At 51.0% G+C, this 16,530-nt stretch overlaps 1 protein-coding gene across 2 annotated transcripts in view; it reads left to right on the top strand.

Moving 5' to 3' along the window:
- Positions 1-112: 112 nt before the first annotated feature.
- PRKCSH (PRKCSH beta subunit of glucosidase II) overlaps positions 113-16,530 on the top strand; it is an 18,315-nt gene continuing 1,897 nt past the window's right edge. The window contains exons 1-16 of one of the 2 annotated variants that reach the window (XM_086871251.1): positions 113-205; positions 967-1,068; positions 1,754-1,870; positions 3,655-3,750; positions 4,842-4,899; positions 5,848-5,965; positions 7,609-7,738; positions 10,458-10,542; positions 10,853-10,907; positions 12,719-12,805; positions 13,326-13,421; positions 13,571-13,655; positions 14,328-14,397; positions 14,695-14,784; positions 15,265-15,339; positions 15,918-16,017. In XM_086871251.1, coding sequence (XP_086727377.1) covers positions 975-1,068; positions 1,754-1,870; positions 3,655-3,750; positions 4,842-4,899; positions 5,848-5,965; positions 7,609-7,738; positions 10,458-10,542; positions 10,853-10,907; positions 12,719-12,805; positions 13,326-13,421; positions 13,571-13,655; positions 14,328-14,397; positions 14,695-14,784; positions 15,265-15,339; positions 15,918-16,017 — 1,356 coding nt within the window. In that variant the 5' untranslated portion in view covers positions 113-205; positions 967-974. The remainder of the gene's footprint in view (positions 206-966; positions 1,069-1,753; positions 1,871-3,654; positions 3,751-4,841; positions 4,900-5,847; positions 5,966-7,608; positions 7,739-10,457; positions 10,543-10,852; positions 10,908-12,718; positions 12,806-13,325; positions 13,422-13,570; positions 13,656-14,327; positions 14,398-14,694; positions 14,785-15,264; positions 15,340-15,917; positions 16,018-16,530) is intronic. The other variant, XM_086871253.1, reaches the window with a different exon arrangement.

Raw genomic sequence — 16,530 nt, forward strand, 5'->3', positions numbered from 1 at the left:
GGCCACGCCCCCCTTCGCCATGGCAACGGGACGCGCGGGCGCTGATTGGCTGAGCCGCCGCAACCAAGATGGCGGCGCCCATAATACCGGGAGTCCCTCATTTAATATGGCGGCTTCCATTGGGGGAAAACCGGAAGTTCCTTTGTTCCTCCCACTTCCGGTTCCGGCCTGCGGGGCCTGAGGCGCGCGCGTGAGGCCCGAGCCGGTACCGGGAGGGGTTTGGGGCCTTTTGGGGGGTTTAAAATGGGGATTTTGGGGGGTTTTGGGGGGTTTAAAGTGATGTCTGAGGGGTTTGAGGGGTTTAAAGAGAGATCTGAGGGGTTTGGGGCCTTTTGTGGGGTTTAAAGTTGGGATTTTGGGGGGGTTCGGGGGTTTTTGAGGGGTTTAAAGTGGGGTCTGAGGGGTTGGGGGGGCTTAGGGTCGGGATTTGGGGGCTTTAAAGTGGGATCGGAGGGGTTTAGGGGGTTTAAAATGGGGATCTTGTGGATTTTGGGGGATTTTGGGGGTTTAAAGTGGGGATTTGGGGGGTTTAAAGTGGGGTCTGAGGGGTTTGGGGCCTTTTGGGGGGTTTAAAATGAGGATTTTGGGGGGTTTAAAGTGAGATCTGAGGGGTTTGGAGGGTTTAAAGTGGGATTTTGGGGGATTTGGGAAATTTTGAGGGGTTAAAGTGGGGTCTGAGGGGTTTAGGGGGTTTAAAATGGGAATTTTGTGGATTTTGGGGGTTTAAAGTAGGGATTTGGGGGGTTTAAAATGGGGCCTGAGGGGTTTTGGGGGGTTCTTGAGGGGGGTCTGGGGGATTTGGGGGGGATTTGGGGGGAATTTGTGGGTTTAAAGTGGATTTTGGGGGGATTTGTGGCGCCCTAAGGGGTCTGGGGGTGATTTTTGTGGGGAGGGGGGCTCTGAAGAGGAATGGGGAAAGCTCTGGGGGGGATTTTTGGGGGGTCCCTGACTCGGGGCCGCCCCCAGCCCCCACCATGGTGCCCCCTCCCCTGCTGCTGCTGCTGCCGCTGGCGCTGGCCGGACCCCCGGAGGTGACGGTGCCGAGACCCCGAGGGGTGGCCCTGAGCCGTGAGTGGCACCCCGAAAACGCCAAAAATCACCCCCAAAAACACCAAAATCACCCCCAAAAACACCAAAATCACCCCGAAATCACCCTGAAATCACCCAAAATCACCCCCAAAAACCCCAAAATCACCCTGAAATCACCCCAAAATCACCTCAAACACTGATGGCAGAGTGACAAAAGCTCTTCCTGGTGTGGCCAGTTTTTATTGGGAAAACTGGGAGATGAATCCCCCCCTCCCCCACCAGTGGAATTTTCAGAATTCTCAAGACATGTGGGAATGTTTTGCCTTATTCAACTACAGGTGATACAAATCTAAGAAACAGATTTGTCAGATAGTTCAATTAATACTGAAAGTGGCGCTACTAAATCCACTTTTTGGATGAGAAGATAAGTGGCTTATGAATTATGATATTTTTGGTCTTTTTGGAGGAGGGTCATGATTATATTCCTGTATTTGAATTGATGTTCCATTCCTCTTTGTTTTTAAGGAACTTCCACGCTATCTCTGCAAGTTAGATGTCACCTTTCAGAAAGGTAAGATTTTTGTCTCTTGCTGTTTCAGTTTTCCATTTTGTAGCATGGCAGCAAATCCCCCCAAATCCCCCCAATCTCCCCAAAATCCCCCCAAATCCCCCCAAACCCCCCCAATCCCCCCCACTCCCCCCACTCCCCCCACTCCCGTTCCAGAGCTGCCGTTCTATGACCCCTCGGGGCCGTTTCGCTGCCTGGACGGTTCCGGCTCCATCGCCTTCGCCTGGGTCAACGACGACTACTGCGACTGTCGGGACGGCTCCGACGAGCCCGGTGCGACCCCGGGACCCGCAAAAACCGACTCGGGACCCCCGAAAACCCCCCGGGACCCCCAAAAACCGACTCTGGACCCCCAAAAACCCCCCAAAAACCACCCTGGGACCCCCAAAAACCACCCTGGGATCACTCAGAACCCACCTGGGACCCCCAAAAACCCACCTGGGACCCCAAAAACCGACTCTGGACCCCCAAAAACCCCCCAAAAATCATCCTGGGACCCCCAAAAACCCCCCTGGGATCACTCAAAACCACCCTGGGACCCCCAAAAACCAACTCGGGACCCCCAAAAACCCACCTGGGACCCCCAAAAACCGACTCTGGACCCCCAAAAATCCCCCAAAAACCACCCTGGGACCCCCAAAAACCCCCCTGGGATCACTCAAAACCACCCTGGGACCCCCAAAAACCAACTCAGGACCCCCAAAAACCCCCCGGGACCCCCAAAAACCAACTCGGGACCCCCAAAATCCCCCCAGAACCGTCCCAACTCACAGGACTCTCCAAAACCCCAAAACCGCCCCAAAAACCCCAAAGGCAGCCCCAGAACTGCCCCAAAAACCAACTCGGGACCCCCAAAACCCCCTTGGGACCCCCAAAATACCCCCAAGGAACCCCAAAATCCCCCCTGGGACCCCCAAAATCCCCCCCAGGGACCCCCAAAATCCCCCCCAGGGACCCCCAAATCCCCCCGAACCCTCAAAACTCCTCTTCCCCAGAGCCCCCTCCTCGCTTTTTGGGACTTTCCCGCTCCCCCAAATTTTGGGGAGGGGTCTCCAGTCTCTCTCTGGGTGATCCCCGAACTCTCAGGGACCCCCCAAACTCACGGGGACCCCCAAAATCCCCCCCAGGGACCCCCAAAATGCTCCTCAGGGACCCCCAAATCCTCAAAACTCCCCTTCCCCAGAGCCCCCTCCTCGCTTTTTGGGACTTTCCCGCCCCTCCAAACTTTGGGGAGGGGTCTCCAGTGTCTCTCTGGGTGATCCCCGAACTCTCAGGGACCCCCCAGACTCACAGGGACCCCCCAAATCCCCCCCAGGGACCCCCAAAATCCCCCCCCAAATCCCCCCAAACCCTCAAAACTCCCCTTCCCCAGCGCCCCCTCCTCGCTTTTTGGGACTTTCCCGCCCCTCCAAATTTTGGGGAGGGGTCTCCAGTGTCTCTCTGGGTGATCCCCGAACTCTCAGGGAGCCCCCAGACTCACGGGGACCCCCCAAATCCCCCCCAGGGACCCCCAAAATCCCCCCCAAACCCTCAGAACTCCCCTTCCCCAGAGCCCCCTCCTCGCTTTTTGGGACTTTCCCGCTCCCCCAAATTTTGGGGAGGGGTCTCCAGTCTCTCTCTGGGTGATCCCCGAACTCTCAGGGAGCCCCCAAACTCACGGGGACCCCCAAAATCCCCCCCAGGGACCCCCAAAATGCTCCTCAGGGACCCCCAAATCCTCAGAACTCCCCTTCCCCGGAGCCCCCTCCTCGCTTTTTGGGACTTTCCCGCTCCCCCAAATTTTGGGGAGGGGTCTCCAGTCTCTCTCTGGGTGATCCCAGAACTCTCAGGGACCCCCCAAACTCACGGGGACCCCCCAAGTCCCCCCCAGGGACCCCCAAATCCCCCCCAAATCCCCCCAAACCCTCAAAACTCCCCTTCCCCAGAGCCCCCTCCTCGCTTTTTGGGACTTTCCCGCCCCTCCAAATTTTGGGGAGGGGTCTCCAGTGTCTCTCTGGGTGATCCCCGAACTCTCAGGGACCCCCCAAACTCACGGGGACCCCCCAAATCCCCCCCAGGGACCCCCGCCTGCCCCAACGGGCGCTTCCACTGCACCAACGCCGGGCACCGGCCCCGCAGCATCCCCGCGGCTCACGTCAACGACGGCGTCTGCGGTGGGCGGGGGGCTTCGGGGGGTCCTGGGGGGGATTGGGGGGTCCTGGGGGGGATTGGAGGGTCCTGGGGAGGATTGGGGGGTCCTGGGTGGGACTGGGGGGGATCTCAGAGGGTCCTGGGGGGGATAGGGGGGAATTTGGGGGGTCCTGGGGGGGATTGGGGAGTCCTGAGGGGGATTGGGGGGTCCTGGGGGGGATCTCAGGGGGTCCTGGGGGGGATAGGGGGGAATTTGGGGGGTCCTGGGGGGGTTTGGGGGGGACTGGGGGGGATTTGGGGGAGTCCTGGGGGGGATTGGGGGGAGTCCTGGGGGGGATTTTTGGGGGTCCTGGGGGGGTTTGGGGGGTCCTGGGGGGGATTGGGGGGTCCTGGGTGGGACTGGGGGGGATCTCAGAGGGTCCTGGGGGGGATAGGGGGGAATTTGGGGGGTCCTGGGGGGTTTGGGGGGGTCTTCGGGGGGCTGGGGGGGATTTGGGGGGGTCCTGGGGGGGATTGGGGGAATTTGGGGGGTCCTGGGGGGGATTGGGGGGAGTCCTGGGGGGGATTTGGGGGGCTTCGGGGGGCTGGGGGGGATCTCAGGGGGTCCTGGGGGGGATTTTGGGGGTTCCTGGGGGGGATTTTGGGGTCCTGGGGGGATTTGGGGGGGATTTTGGGGGGGATTTTGAGGGTCCTGGGGGGGATTTTGGGGGGTCCTGGGGGGGACTGGGGGGGTTTGGGAGGGATTTTGGGGGGAATTTTTGGGGTGATTTGAAGGGATTTGAGGGGATTTTAGGGGTGTTTCGGAGTGATTTTGGGGTGATTTAGGGGGATTTTTGGGGTGATTTGGGGGGATTTTGGGGTTTTTTTGGGGGATTTTGAGGGTTTTTTTGGGGGGATTTTGGGGTGATTTAAGGGGGAATTTTTTGGGGATTTTGGGGTGATTTTGGGGTTTTTTTGGGGGTGTTCTGGGTGGGGTTTTTGGGGTGGATTTTGGGGGGATTTTGAGGGGATTTTTGGGGGGATTTTGGGGTGATTTGAGGGGATTTTGGGGGTGATTTTGGGGTGATTCTCGATGTTTTTGGGGTCCCCCCCTGTGCTGACCCCTCACCCCCAGATTGCTGCGACGGCACCGACGAGTGGGGGAGCGGGGCCGGCTGTGAGAACACCTGCAGGTGAAACTGGGGGGGCTGGGAGGGGCTCAGGGGGGGGTCCCCGAGTTTTGGGGACCCCCAGGTGAAATTTGGGACCCCCCAGGTGAATTTTGGGGCCCCCCCAGGTGAATTTTGGGGTTCCCGGAGTTTTGGGGACCCCCAGGTGAATTTTGGGGCCCCCCAGGTGAATTTTGGGACCCCCCAGGTGAATTTGGGGCCCCCCCAGGTGAATTTTGGGGCCCCCCAGGTGAATTTTGGGGTTCCCGGAGTTTTGGGGACCCCCAGGTGAATTTTGGGGCCCCCCAGGTGAATTTTGAGACCCCCAGGTGAATTTTGGGACCCCCCAGGTGAATTTTGGGGCCCCCCAGGTGAATTTTGAGACCCCCAGATGAATTTTGGGGCCCCCCAGGTGAATTTTGGGATCCCCAGGTGAATTTTGGGGTTCCCAGGTGAATTTTGGGACCCCCCAGGTGAATTTTGAGACCCCCCAGGTGAATTTTGAGACCCCCAGGTGAATTTTGGGGACCCCCAGGTGAATTTTGGGACCCCCCAAGTGAATTTTGAGACCCCCAGGTGAATTTTGGGACCCCCCAGGTGAATTTTGGGGCCCCCCAGGTGAATTTTGGGGCCCCCCAGGTGAATTTTGAGACCCCCAGGTGAATTTTGGGGACCCCCAGGTGAATTTTGGGGCCCCCCAGGTGAATTTTGGGACCCCCCAGGTGAATCTTGGGGCCCCCCAGGTGAATTTTGGGACCCCCCAGGTGAATCTTGGGGCCCCCCAGATGAATATTGGGGCCCCCCAGATGAATATTGGGGCCCCCCAGGTGAATTTTGAGACCCCCAGGTGAATTTTGGGACCCCCCAGGTGAATTTTGGGGCCCCCCAGGTGAATTTTGGGACCCCCCAGGTGAATTTTGGGGCCCCCCAGGTGAATTTTGGGGCCCCCCAGGTGAATTTTGGGGTTCCCAGGGAGCGGGGCCGGAGGGAACGCGAGGCTCGGCTGCGCTCGGCCGCCCTGGCCAGGGAAGGATTCGCGCTGAGGCAGCGCCTGGTGCAGGAGGCAGCCGAGGGAAAACGGGAGAAACAGGTGAAAAAATCGGGAATTTGGGAATTCCAGGGAATTTGGGAATTTTTGGGAATTTTTGGGAATTTTTTGGGATTTTTTTGGATTTTTTTGGGATTTTTTGGGGGGTTTTTTTTGGATTTTGGGGCATTTTTCAGATTTTTTTGGGGGGTGTTTGGGAGGCAGCCGAAGGAAAATGGGAGAAAAGGGTGAAAAAATCGGGAATTTGGGAATTCCAGGGAATTTGGGAATTTTTGGGGAATTTTTGGGAATTTTTTGGGAATTTTTGGGATTTTTTTTGTATTTTTTGAGGGTTTTTTTTGGATTTTAGGGCATTTTTCAGGGTTTTTTGGGGGTTTTTTTGGGGGGTGTTTGGGAGGCAGCCGAAGGAAAATGGGTGAAAAAATTGGGAATTTGGGAATTCCAGGGAATTTGGGAATTTGGGGGAATTTGGGGGATTTTTTTTTTTATTTTTTGGGGATTTTTTAAGGGGTTTTTTTTGGATTTTGGGGCATTTTTGGGGCAGGATAAATTCAGTATAATTCCAGTATAGTTCCAGTATAAACCCAGTGTAATTTATGGATAAATTCAGGATAATTTTAGGATAATTTCAGGATAAATTCAGGACAATTTCAGGATAAATTCAGGATAATTTCAGGATAAATTCAGGATAATTCCAGGATAATTTCAGGATAATTCCAGGATAAATTCAGGATAATTTCAGGATAAATTCAGGACAATTTCAGGATAATTTCAGGATAAATTCAGGACAATTTTAGGATAAATTCAGGATAAATTCAGGATAATTTCAGGATAATTTCAGGACAGTTTCAGGATAATTTCAGGATAAATTCAGGATAAATTCAGGATAAATTCAGGATAATTTCAGGATAAATTCAGGATAATTTCAGGATAAATTCAGGATAATTTCAGTATAAATTCAGGATAATTTCAGTATAAATTCAGGATAATTCCAGGATAAATTCAGGACAATTCCAGGATAAATTCAGGATAATTTCAGGATAAATTCAGGATAATTTCAGTATAAATTCAGGATAAATTCAGGATAATTTCAGGATAAATTCAGGACAATTTCTGGATAAATTCAGGATAAATTCAGGATAATTTCAGGACAGTTTCAGGATAATTTCAGGACAATTTCAGGATAAATCCAGTATAATTTCAGGATAAATTCAGGATAATTCCAGTATAAACCCAGTGTAATTTATGGATAAATTCAGGATAAATTCAGGATAATTTCAGGATAATTCCAGTATAAACCCAGTGTAATTTCAGGATAAATTCAGGATAAATCCAGTATAAATCCAGTACAATTCCAGTACAATTCCAGTATAAACCCAGTGTAATTTATGGATAAATTCAGGATAATTTCAGGATAAATTCAGGACAATTTCAGGATAAATTCAGGATAAATTCAGTATAAATTCAGGATAAATTCAGGATAATTCCAGGATAAATTCAGGATAAATTCAGGATAATTCCAGGATAATTTCAGTATAAATTCAGGATAAATTCAGGATAATTCCAGGATAATTTCAGGATCATTTCAGGATCATTTCAGGACAATTTCAGGATAACTCCAGTACAATTCCAGTACAATTCCAGCACAACCCGGGTGTGACCCGGCTCTGTTCTGGGCTCGGCAGGCGCGCCTGGGGGCGCTGCAGGAGGCGCGGGAGGAGCTGCAGCAGCGCCTGGGGAGCCTCAGGGCGGCCAAGGAGGCGGCGGAAGCGCCCGAGCAGGCGGCCAGGGCCGAGCACCAGCGCAAGTGGGGGGGTACGGGGGGGTTCGGGGGGGTTCGGGGGGGATTTGGGGGGTTTGGGGGGTTTGGGGGGTTTGGGGATTTTTTTGGGATTTTTTTGGGGTTTTTTTTTTTGGTTTTTTGGGGGGTTTATTGTGGTTTTTTGGGGTTTTTTTTGGTTTTTTTTGGGTTTTTTGGGGGTTATTTTGGGTTTTTTTTAGGGTTTTTTTAAAGGGGTTTTTTGGGGTTTTTTTATGGGGTTTTTATGGGGTTTTTTTGGGTTTTTTGGGGGATTTTTTTGTGTTTTTTTGGGTTTTTTTGGGGTTTTTTTGGGGGGTTTTTTGGGGTTTATTGGGGTTTTTTTGGGGGGTTATTTTGGGTTTTTTTAAGGTTTTTTAAGGGTTTTTTGGATGGTTTTTTATGTTTTTTTTTTATTTTTTGGGGGGTTTATTAGGGCTTTTTGGGGGGTCTTTTGGGAGTTTTTGGGGTTTTTTTGGGTTTTTTGGGGTTTTTTTTGGGTTTTTTGGGGGATTTTTTTGGGTTTTTTGGGTTTTTTTTTGGGTTTTTTGGGGTTTTTTTGGGGTTTTTTTGGGGGATTTTTTTGGGTTTTTTGGGGGATTTTTTGGGGTTTTTTTTTTTAGGTTTTTTGGGGGGTTTATTGTGGTTTTTTTGGGGTTTTTTTGGTTTTTTGGGGGGATTTTTTTGGGTTTTTTTGGGTTTTTGGGGGATTTTTTTGGGTTTTTTGGGGGTTTTTTTGGGTTTTTTGGGGGATTTTTTTGGGTTTTTTGGGGTTCTTTTTTGGGTTTTTTGGGGTTTTTTTGGGTTTTTTGGGGGTTTTTTTTGGGTTTTTTGGGGGATTTTTTGGGTTTTTTGGGGGATTTTTTGGGGTTTTTTTTTTTAGGTTTTTTGGGGGGTTTATTGTGGTTTTTTTGGGGTTTTTTTGGTTTTTTGGGGGATTTTTTTGGGTTTTTTGGGGGATTTTTTTGGGTTTTTGGGGGATTTTTTTGGGTTTTTTGGGGGTTTTTTTGGGGTTTTTTTGGGGGTTTTTTGGGGGTTTTTGGGGGATTTTTTATGTTTTTTTGGGGGATTTTTTGGGGTTTTTTTTTTTAGGTTTTTTGGGGGGTTTATTGTGGTTTTTTTGGGGTTTTTTTGGTTTTTTTGGGGGATTTTTTTGGGTTTTTTTGGGGGTTATTTTGGTTTTTTTTAGGGTTTTTTAAGGGGTTTTTTTGGTGGTTTCTTATGGGGTTTTTTTTTTTGGTTTTTTGGGGGGTTTATTGGGGTTTTTTTGGGGGGTTTTTTTTGGGTTTTTTGGGGGGTTTTTTGGGTTTTTATAGGGTTTTTTTAAGGAGTTTTTTGGGTGTTTTTTTATGGGTTTTTTTTTTGTTTTTTGGGGGGTTTATTGTGGTTTTTTGGGGGTTATTTTGGGTTTTTTTAAGAGGTTTTTTGGGTGGTTTTTTATGGGATTTTTTTTTTGGTTTTTTGGGGGGGTTATTGGGGTTTTTTGGGGGTTTTTTTTGGGTTTTTTTTGGGTTTTTGGGGTTTTTTTTGGGGTTATTTTGGTTTTTTTTAGGGTTTTTTTAAGGGTTTTTTGGGGTAGATTTTTATGGGTTTTTTTGGTTTTTTGGGGGGGTTATTGGGGCTTTTTGGGGGGTCTTCTGGGGTTTTTTTGGGTTTTTTTGGGGGTTTTTTTTGGGGTTAATTGTGGTTTTTTGGGGAATTTTTTGGGGGTTTTTTTGGGTTTTTTTGGGGGGGTTTATTGGGGTTTTTTGGGGGTTTTTTTATGGGTTTTTTTTTGTTTTTTGGGGGGTTTATTGGGGTTTTTTGTGGGTTTTTTTGGGGGTTTATTGTGGTTTTTGGGGGGTTATTTTGGGTTTTTTTAAGAGGTTTTTTGGGTGGTTTTTTATGGGATTTTTTTTTTTTGGTTTTTTGGGGGGGTTATTGGGGTTTTTTGGGGGTTTTTGGGGGTTTTTTTATGGGTTTTTTTTTGGTTTTTTGGGGGGTTTTTTGGGTGGTTTTTTATGTTTTTTTTTTGTTTTTTGGGGGGGTTTATTGGGGTTTTTTTGGGGGGTTTTTTTGGGTTTTTTTTGGGTTTTTTTAAGGGGTTTTTTGGGTGTTTTTTTATGGGGTTTTTTTGGGGGGTTTATTGGGTTTTTTTGGGGGGTTTTTTTGGGGTTAATTGTGGTTTTTTGGGGAATTTTTTGGGGGTTTTTTTGGGTTTTTTTGGGGGGTTTATTGGGGTTTTTTGGGGGTTTTATGGGGGTTTATTGTGTTTTTTTGGGGGTTATTTTGGGTTTTTTTAAGGGGTTTTTTGGGTGGTTTTTTATGGGTTTTTTTTTGTTTTTTGGGGGGGTTATTGGGGTTTTTTGGGGGGGTTTTTTTGGGGTTTTTTGGGGTTTTTTTGGCGTTATTTTGGGTTTTTTTAGGGTTTTTTTAAGGGTTTTTTGGGGTGGATTTTTATGGGGTTTTTTTTGTTTTTTTGGGGGGGTTTATTGGGGTTTTTTGGGGGTTTTTTTGGGGGGTATTTTTGGGGTTTTTTGGGGGTTTTTTTGGGGGGTTTTTTTGGGTTTTTTTGTGTTTTTTGGGGGGGAAATTTTTGATGGGCGCCACGGACGAAACCAAACGAGCAACGACGGGGGGGGGGGGGGGGGGAGCACAGGAGGGAATTGGGGGGGGGTCCTGGGGGGGTTTTTGGGGGTCTCAGATTGAATTTTGGGGTCCCCAAAGCCCTCAGACCCCCCCAAAACCCCCAAACAGAGCAGAGGGCGGCGGCAGCAGCGGCTCAGGACGAGGCCAGAGCGGCCGAAGCCTTCGCTGACCTCGACTCGGACGGGGATGGACGGCGAGTTCTGGGGTCCCCGGGAGGGTTTTGGGGTCCCCCAGGGAATTTTGGGGTCCCCAGAGAATTTTGGGGTCCCCCAGAGAATTTTGGGGGTCCTGGGGGGGGTATCTTGAGTTTTTCCCCCACTCCAGAGATGCCCAAAAAAGCCCAAAATTGCCCCAAAATCCCTCCCCAGGTGCTGGAGGGACCCCCCTGGGAGGGGTTTGGGGGGTCCTGGGGGGGATTTTGGGGGTCCCTGAGGGATTTTGGGGGGTCTTTGGGGGAGTTTTGAGGTTTTTGGGGGGTCCTGACCCCTCCCTGACCCCTCCAGGCTGAGCCTGGCTGAGCTCCGAGCCCACCCTGAGCTGGACGACGCCGAGGCCGAGGTGAGACCCCAAAACATCCCCAAAAGAACCCCAAAACAACCCAAAAACATCACAAAAATAACCCCAAAGTAACCCCAAAACATCCCCAAAAGAACCCCAAAAAAACCCAAAAACATCACAAAAATAACCCCAAAACATCCCCAAAAGAACCCCCAAAAAATCTCCAAAAACATCACAAAAATAACCCCAAAACATCCCCAAAAGAACCCCAAAAAAACCCAAAAATAACCCAAAAAAACCCATTAAAAATCACAAAAATAACCCCAAAACATCCCCAAAAGAACCCCAAAAAAATCTCCAAAAACATCACAAAAATAACCCCAAAGTAACCCCAAAACATCCCCAAAAGAACCCCAAAAAAACCCAAAAAAACCCAAAAAAACCCAAAAACATCACAAAAATAACCCAAATATAGCCCCAAAACATCCCCAAAAGAACCCCAAAAAACCCCAAAAAAACCTCCAAAAACATCACAAAAATAACCCCAAAATAACCCCAAAACATCCCCAAAAGAACCCCCAAAAAACCCAAAAATAACCCAAAAAAACCATTAAAAACATCACAAAAATAACCCCAAAACATCCCCAAAAGAACCCCAAAAAAACCTCCAAAAACATCACAAAAATAACCCCAAAATAACCCCAAAACATCCCCAAAATAACCCCAAAAAAACCCAAAAATAACCCAAAAAAACCATTAAAAACATCACAAAAATAACCCCAAAACATCCCCAAAAGAACCCCAAAAAATCACAAAAATAACTCCAAAAAATCCCCCAAAACATCACAAAAATAACCCCAAAAAATTCCCCAAAAAGCCCCAAAAACAACCCAAAAAAAATCCAAAAAAGTCACAAAAATAACCCCAAAACAACCCCAAAGCATCCCCCAAAAAAACCCAAAAAAACCCCAAAAACCCCCAAAAAATCCCCCAAAAAACCCCCCAAAAATCCCCCCAGAATTCCCAAAAATCCCCCCAAAAAATCCCAAAATCCTCAAAAAAAAATGCTTCAAAAATCAAAAAAATCCCCCCGAAAATTCCCCAAAAAATCCCCAAAATCCTCAAAAAAAATCCCCCAAAAATCAAAAAAATCCCAAAAAATCCCCCAAAAAATCCCCAAAAATCCCCAAAAATCCCCAAAAATCCCCAAAAAATCCCCAAAAAATCCCCAAAAATCCCCCAAAAATCCCAAAAAAATCCCCAAAAAATCCCCAAAAATCCCCCAAAAATCCCAAAAAATCCCCCCAAAAAATCCCCAAAAAATCCCAAAAAAATCCCCCAAAAATCCCCAAAAATCCCCAAAAAATCCCCAAAAATCCCCAAAAAAATCCCAAAAAATCCCAAAAAATCCCCCAAAATCCCCCCAAAAAAATCCCCAAAAAATCCCAAAAATCCCCAAAAAACACCCAAAAAATCCCAAAAAAATCCCCCAAAAAATCCCAAAAACCTCCCCAAAAAAATCCCAAAAATCCCCCCCAAAAAATCAAAAAAATCCCCCAAAAAATCCCAAAAATCCTCAAAAAAAATCCCCAAAAAATCCCAAAAAATTCCCAAAAAATCCCAAAAAAATCCCCAAAAAATCCCCAAAAATTCCCCAAAAAATCCCCAAAAATCCCCAAAAAATCCCCCAAAAAATCCCCAAAAATCCCCCAAAAATCCCAAAAAAATCCCCCAAAAATCCCCAAAAATCCCCAAAAAAATCCCAAAAAAATTCCCAAAAAATCCCAAAAAAATCCCCAAAAAATCCCCAAAAATCCCCAAAACCTCCCCAAAAAAATCCCCATCTCCTGGGGCTGCCCCTCCCCCCCCAGGCTCTGCTGGGCCCCGCGGGCTCCGTGGATTCCGGAACCTTCCGGGAGCGGATCTGGGGCAGCGCCCGGGGGCGGCTCCGAGCGAAGGTGAGCGGGAATTTGGGGAGGGGTCCCCGAAATCGGGAGGGGTTTGGGGGGGGCTGGGGGGGCTCAAAATTCGGGGAATTTTTTGGGGTGAAAAATCCCAAAATTTGGGGGTGAAAATCCCAAAATTTGGGTTTTTTTTGGGGGGTGAAAATCCCAAAATTTGGGGTTTTTTTTGAGGTGAAAAGTTCCAAATTTGGGGTTTCTTTGGGGGGTGAAAATCCCAAAATTTTGGGGTTTTTTTGGGGCTGAAAATCCCAAAATTTTGGGGGTTTTTTGGGGGTTAAAATCCCCAAATTTGGGGTTTTTTTTGAGTTGAAAATCCCCAAATTTGAGGGATTTTTTTGGGGTTAAAATCCCCAAATTTGGGGTTTTTTTTGAGGTGAAAATCCCCAAAATTTGAAGTTTTTTTTGGGGTTAAAATCCCCAAATTTGGGTTTTCTGGAGGTTTTTTTTTAGGGAGGTTTTTGGGGTTTTTGGGGTGGGTCTCCCCCCAATTTTGGGGTTCCCTGACCCCCCCCAGGAGCACCCCGAGCCCCCCCAGACCCCCCCCGAGGAGGAAGAGGAGGAGGAGGAGCCCGAGGAGGAGGAGGAGGAGGAAGAGGAAGGCCCCGAGCAGGTTTGGGGGGGGGGGCCCCCAAAAAACCCCAAAATTTCAGCTGAAAATTCCCTTAAAAACGGGAAAATTTGCGAATTTCGGGGTCTCCCCCATCCCCCACCCCAAATCGGGGGGGGTGGGGACCCCCCTGACCCCTCCCCCACCCCCAGGTGCCCCCCCCGGCCCCCCAGGAGGGGGAGGGGCCCCCCCAGGAGGAGCCGCCCTTCGACGAGGCCACGCAGGAGCTGATCGATGGTGGGGGGATTGGGGGGGATTGGGGGGGTCCTGGGGGGTCCTGGGGGGGATTTTGGGGGATCCTGGGGGGGGTTTGGGGGAGTTTTTGGGGGTTTTGGGAGGGGGAATGGGAAATTTGGGGGGGTTTGGGGGGTCCTGGGGGGATTTTGGGGGGTCCTGGGGGGGTTTGGGGGAGTTTTGGGAGGGGGAATGGGAAATTTGGGGGGTCCTGGGGGGGATTTGGGGGGTCCTGGGAGCTCCTGGGGGGATTTTGGGGAGTTCTGGGGGGGTTTGGGGGGTCCTGGGAGGGTTTTGAGGGGTCTTGGGGAGTTTTTGGGGGTCCTGGGAGGGTTTTGGGGGGGTTTGAGGGGATTTTGGGGGGGTCCTGGGTAGGTCTGGGGTGTGCTGGGGGAGTTTTGGGGGGTCCTGGGGAGGATTTTGGAGGGTTTGGGGAGGGGGAATGGGGAATTTGGGGGGGTCCTTGGGGGGGTTTGGGGGGGTCCCGAGGGGTTTTTGGGGGGGTTTTTGGGGTGTTTTTGGGGGTCCCGAGGGGTTTTTGGGGGGTTTTTGGGGGTCCCGAGGGGTTTTTGGGGGGTTTTGGGGGGTCCCGAGGGGTTTTTGGGGGGTTTTTGGGGGTCCCGAGGGGTTTTTGGGGGGTTTTTGGGGGGTTCTGACCCCTCTTTGCCCCCCCAGCCGCCCAACGCGCTCGGGACGATTTGGCCGCGGCCGAGCGGGAGCTGAAGGAGGCCGAGGAGGGGATCAGGTGAGGGGGACCCCAAAAACTGACCTGGGGACCCCAAAAACTGACCTGGGACCCCAAAAATCACCTGGGGACCCCAAAAACTGACCTGGGACCCCAAAAATCACCTGGGGGACCCCAAAAATCACCTGGGGGACCCCAAACCCCTTTCACGCCCCCTCGTGCCTCAGTTTCCCTGAGCCCCTGTAGGGTTTGGGGGGGTTTGAGGCTCTGGGGGGGTTTTGGAGATGGGGATTTTTTTGGGGAGGGGTCCGGGAGGGTTTTGGGGACCCCCCTGAGCCCCTTTTTGTGCCCCCCCAGGGCCCTGGAGCTGGAACTGGGGATGGATTTCGGGCCCGAGGGGGAATTCTCGTACCTGTACAACCAGTGCTGGGAGCTGGGCACCAGCGAGTGAGTGGGGAGGGGGCTGGGGGTCCTGGGGGGTCCTGGGGGGGATTTGGGGGGTCCTGAAAGGGTTTGGGGGATTTTGGGGGGTCCTGGAGGGGATTTGGGGGGTCCTGGAGGGGATTTGGGGAGGATTTTGGGGGTCCTGGAGGGGATTTGGGGGGATTTTGGGGGGTCCTGAAAGGTTTTGGGGGGATTTGGGGGGTCCTGGAGGGGATTTGGGGGGATCTGGGGGGGTCCTGAAAGGTTTTGGGGGGATTTGGGGGGTCCTGGAGGGGATTTGGGGGGATCTGGGGGGGTCCTGAGAGGTTTTGGGGGAATTTGGGGGGTCCTGGAGGGGATCTGGGGGGGATTTTGGGGGATTCTTGGAAGGTTCTGGGAGGATTTTGGGGTCTGGGGGAGGATTTTGGGGTCTGGGGGTGTTTTGGGGAGGGGTCCCACGGGGTTTGGGGGGGTCCTGACCCCGAATTTCCCCTCCCCCCCCAGGTACCTGTACCGGCTCTGCCCCTTCCAGCGCGTCACCCAGAGACCCAAAAACGGCGGCGCCGAGACCAACCTGGGGTCAGGGCACCCCAAAACACCCCAAAAGCACCCCAAAAACCCCCAAAACACCCCAAAAGCACCCCAAAAACCCCCAAAACACCCCAAAAACACCCCAAAAACACCCCAAAAATATCCCCAAAATAGCCCAAAAACCCCCAAAACACCCCAAAAACCCCCAAAACACCCCAAAAACACCCCAAAAATATCCCCAAAATACCCCAAAAACCCTCAAAACACCCCAAAAATACCCCAAAAAACCCCAAAACACCCCAAAAACCCCCAAAACACCCCAAAAATATCCCCAAAATACCCCAAAAACCCCCAAAACACCCCAAAAACCCCCAAAAACCCCCAAAATACCCCCAAAATCTCACCAAAAACACCCAAAAAAACCCAAATCCCCCCCAAAACCACCCTGGGGACGCCCGGGGACAGCCCCTGGTGTCACCTGACCTCCCCATGATGTCACCTGACCCCCCCCATGACGTCACCTGACCCCCCCATGACGTCACCTGACCCCCGTGATGTCACCTGACCCCCATGATGTCACCTGACCCCGTGACGTCACCTGCGCTCACCTGGCCCCTCCCCCACAGGCTCTGGGGCTCCTGGGCGGGGCCCGAAGGCGACAAATTCGGGGCCCAAAAATACGAGGGGGGCACGGGGTGCTGGCAGGGACCCAACAGAGCCACCACGGTGAGTGACACACCTGTGTCACCTGTGTCACCTGTGTCACCTGTGTGTCACCTGTGTGACCTGTGTGTGTCACCTGTGTCACCTGTCCTGTGTCACCTGTGTCACTGTGTGTGTGTCACACCTGTGTGTGTCACCTGTGTGTGTGTGTCACCTGTGTCACCTGTGTCACCTGTGTGTGTCACCTGTCCTGTGTGTGTGTCACACCTGTGTGTGTTACCTGTCCTGTGTCACCTGTGTGTGTCACCTGTGTCACCTGTGTCACCTGTGTGTGTCACCTGTGTGTGTGTGTCACCTGTGTGTGTGTGTCACCTGTGTGTGTCACCTGTGTCACCTGTGTCACCTGTGTGTGTCACCTGTGTGTGTGTGTCACCTGTGTGTGTGTGTCACCTGTGTGTGTGTGTCACCTGTCCTGTGTCACACCTGTGTGAGCAGCACGGGGTGCTGGCAGGGACCCAACAGAGCCACCACGGTGAGTGACACCTGTGTCACCTGTGTCACCTGTGTGTCACCTGT

Source organism: Cyanistes caeruleus, chromosome 35 (assembly GCF_971803275.1).
Source record: "Cyanistes caeruleus chromosome 35, bCyaCae1.hap1.1, whole genome shotgun sequence".
Classification (NCBI taxonomy): domain Eukaryota; kingdom Metazoa; phylum Chordata; class Aves; order Passeriformes; family Paridae; genus Cyanistes; species Cyanistes caeruleus.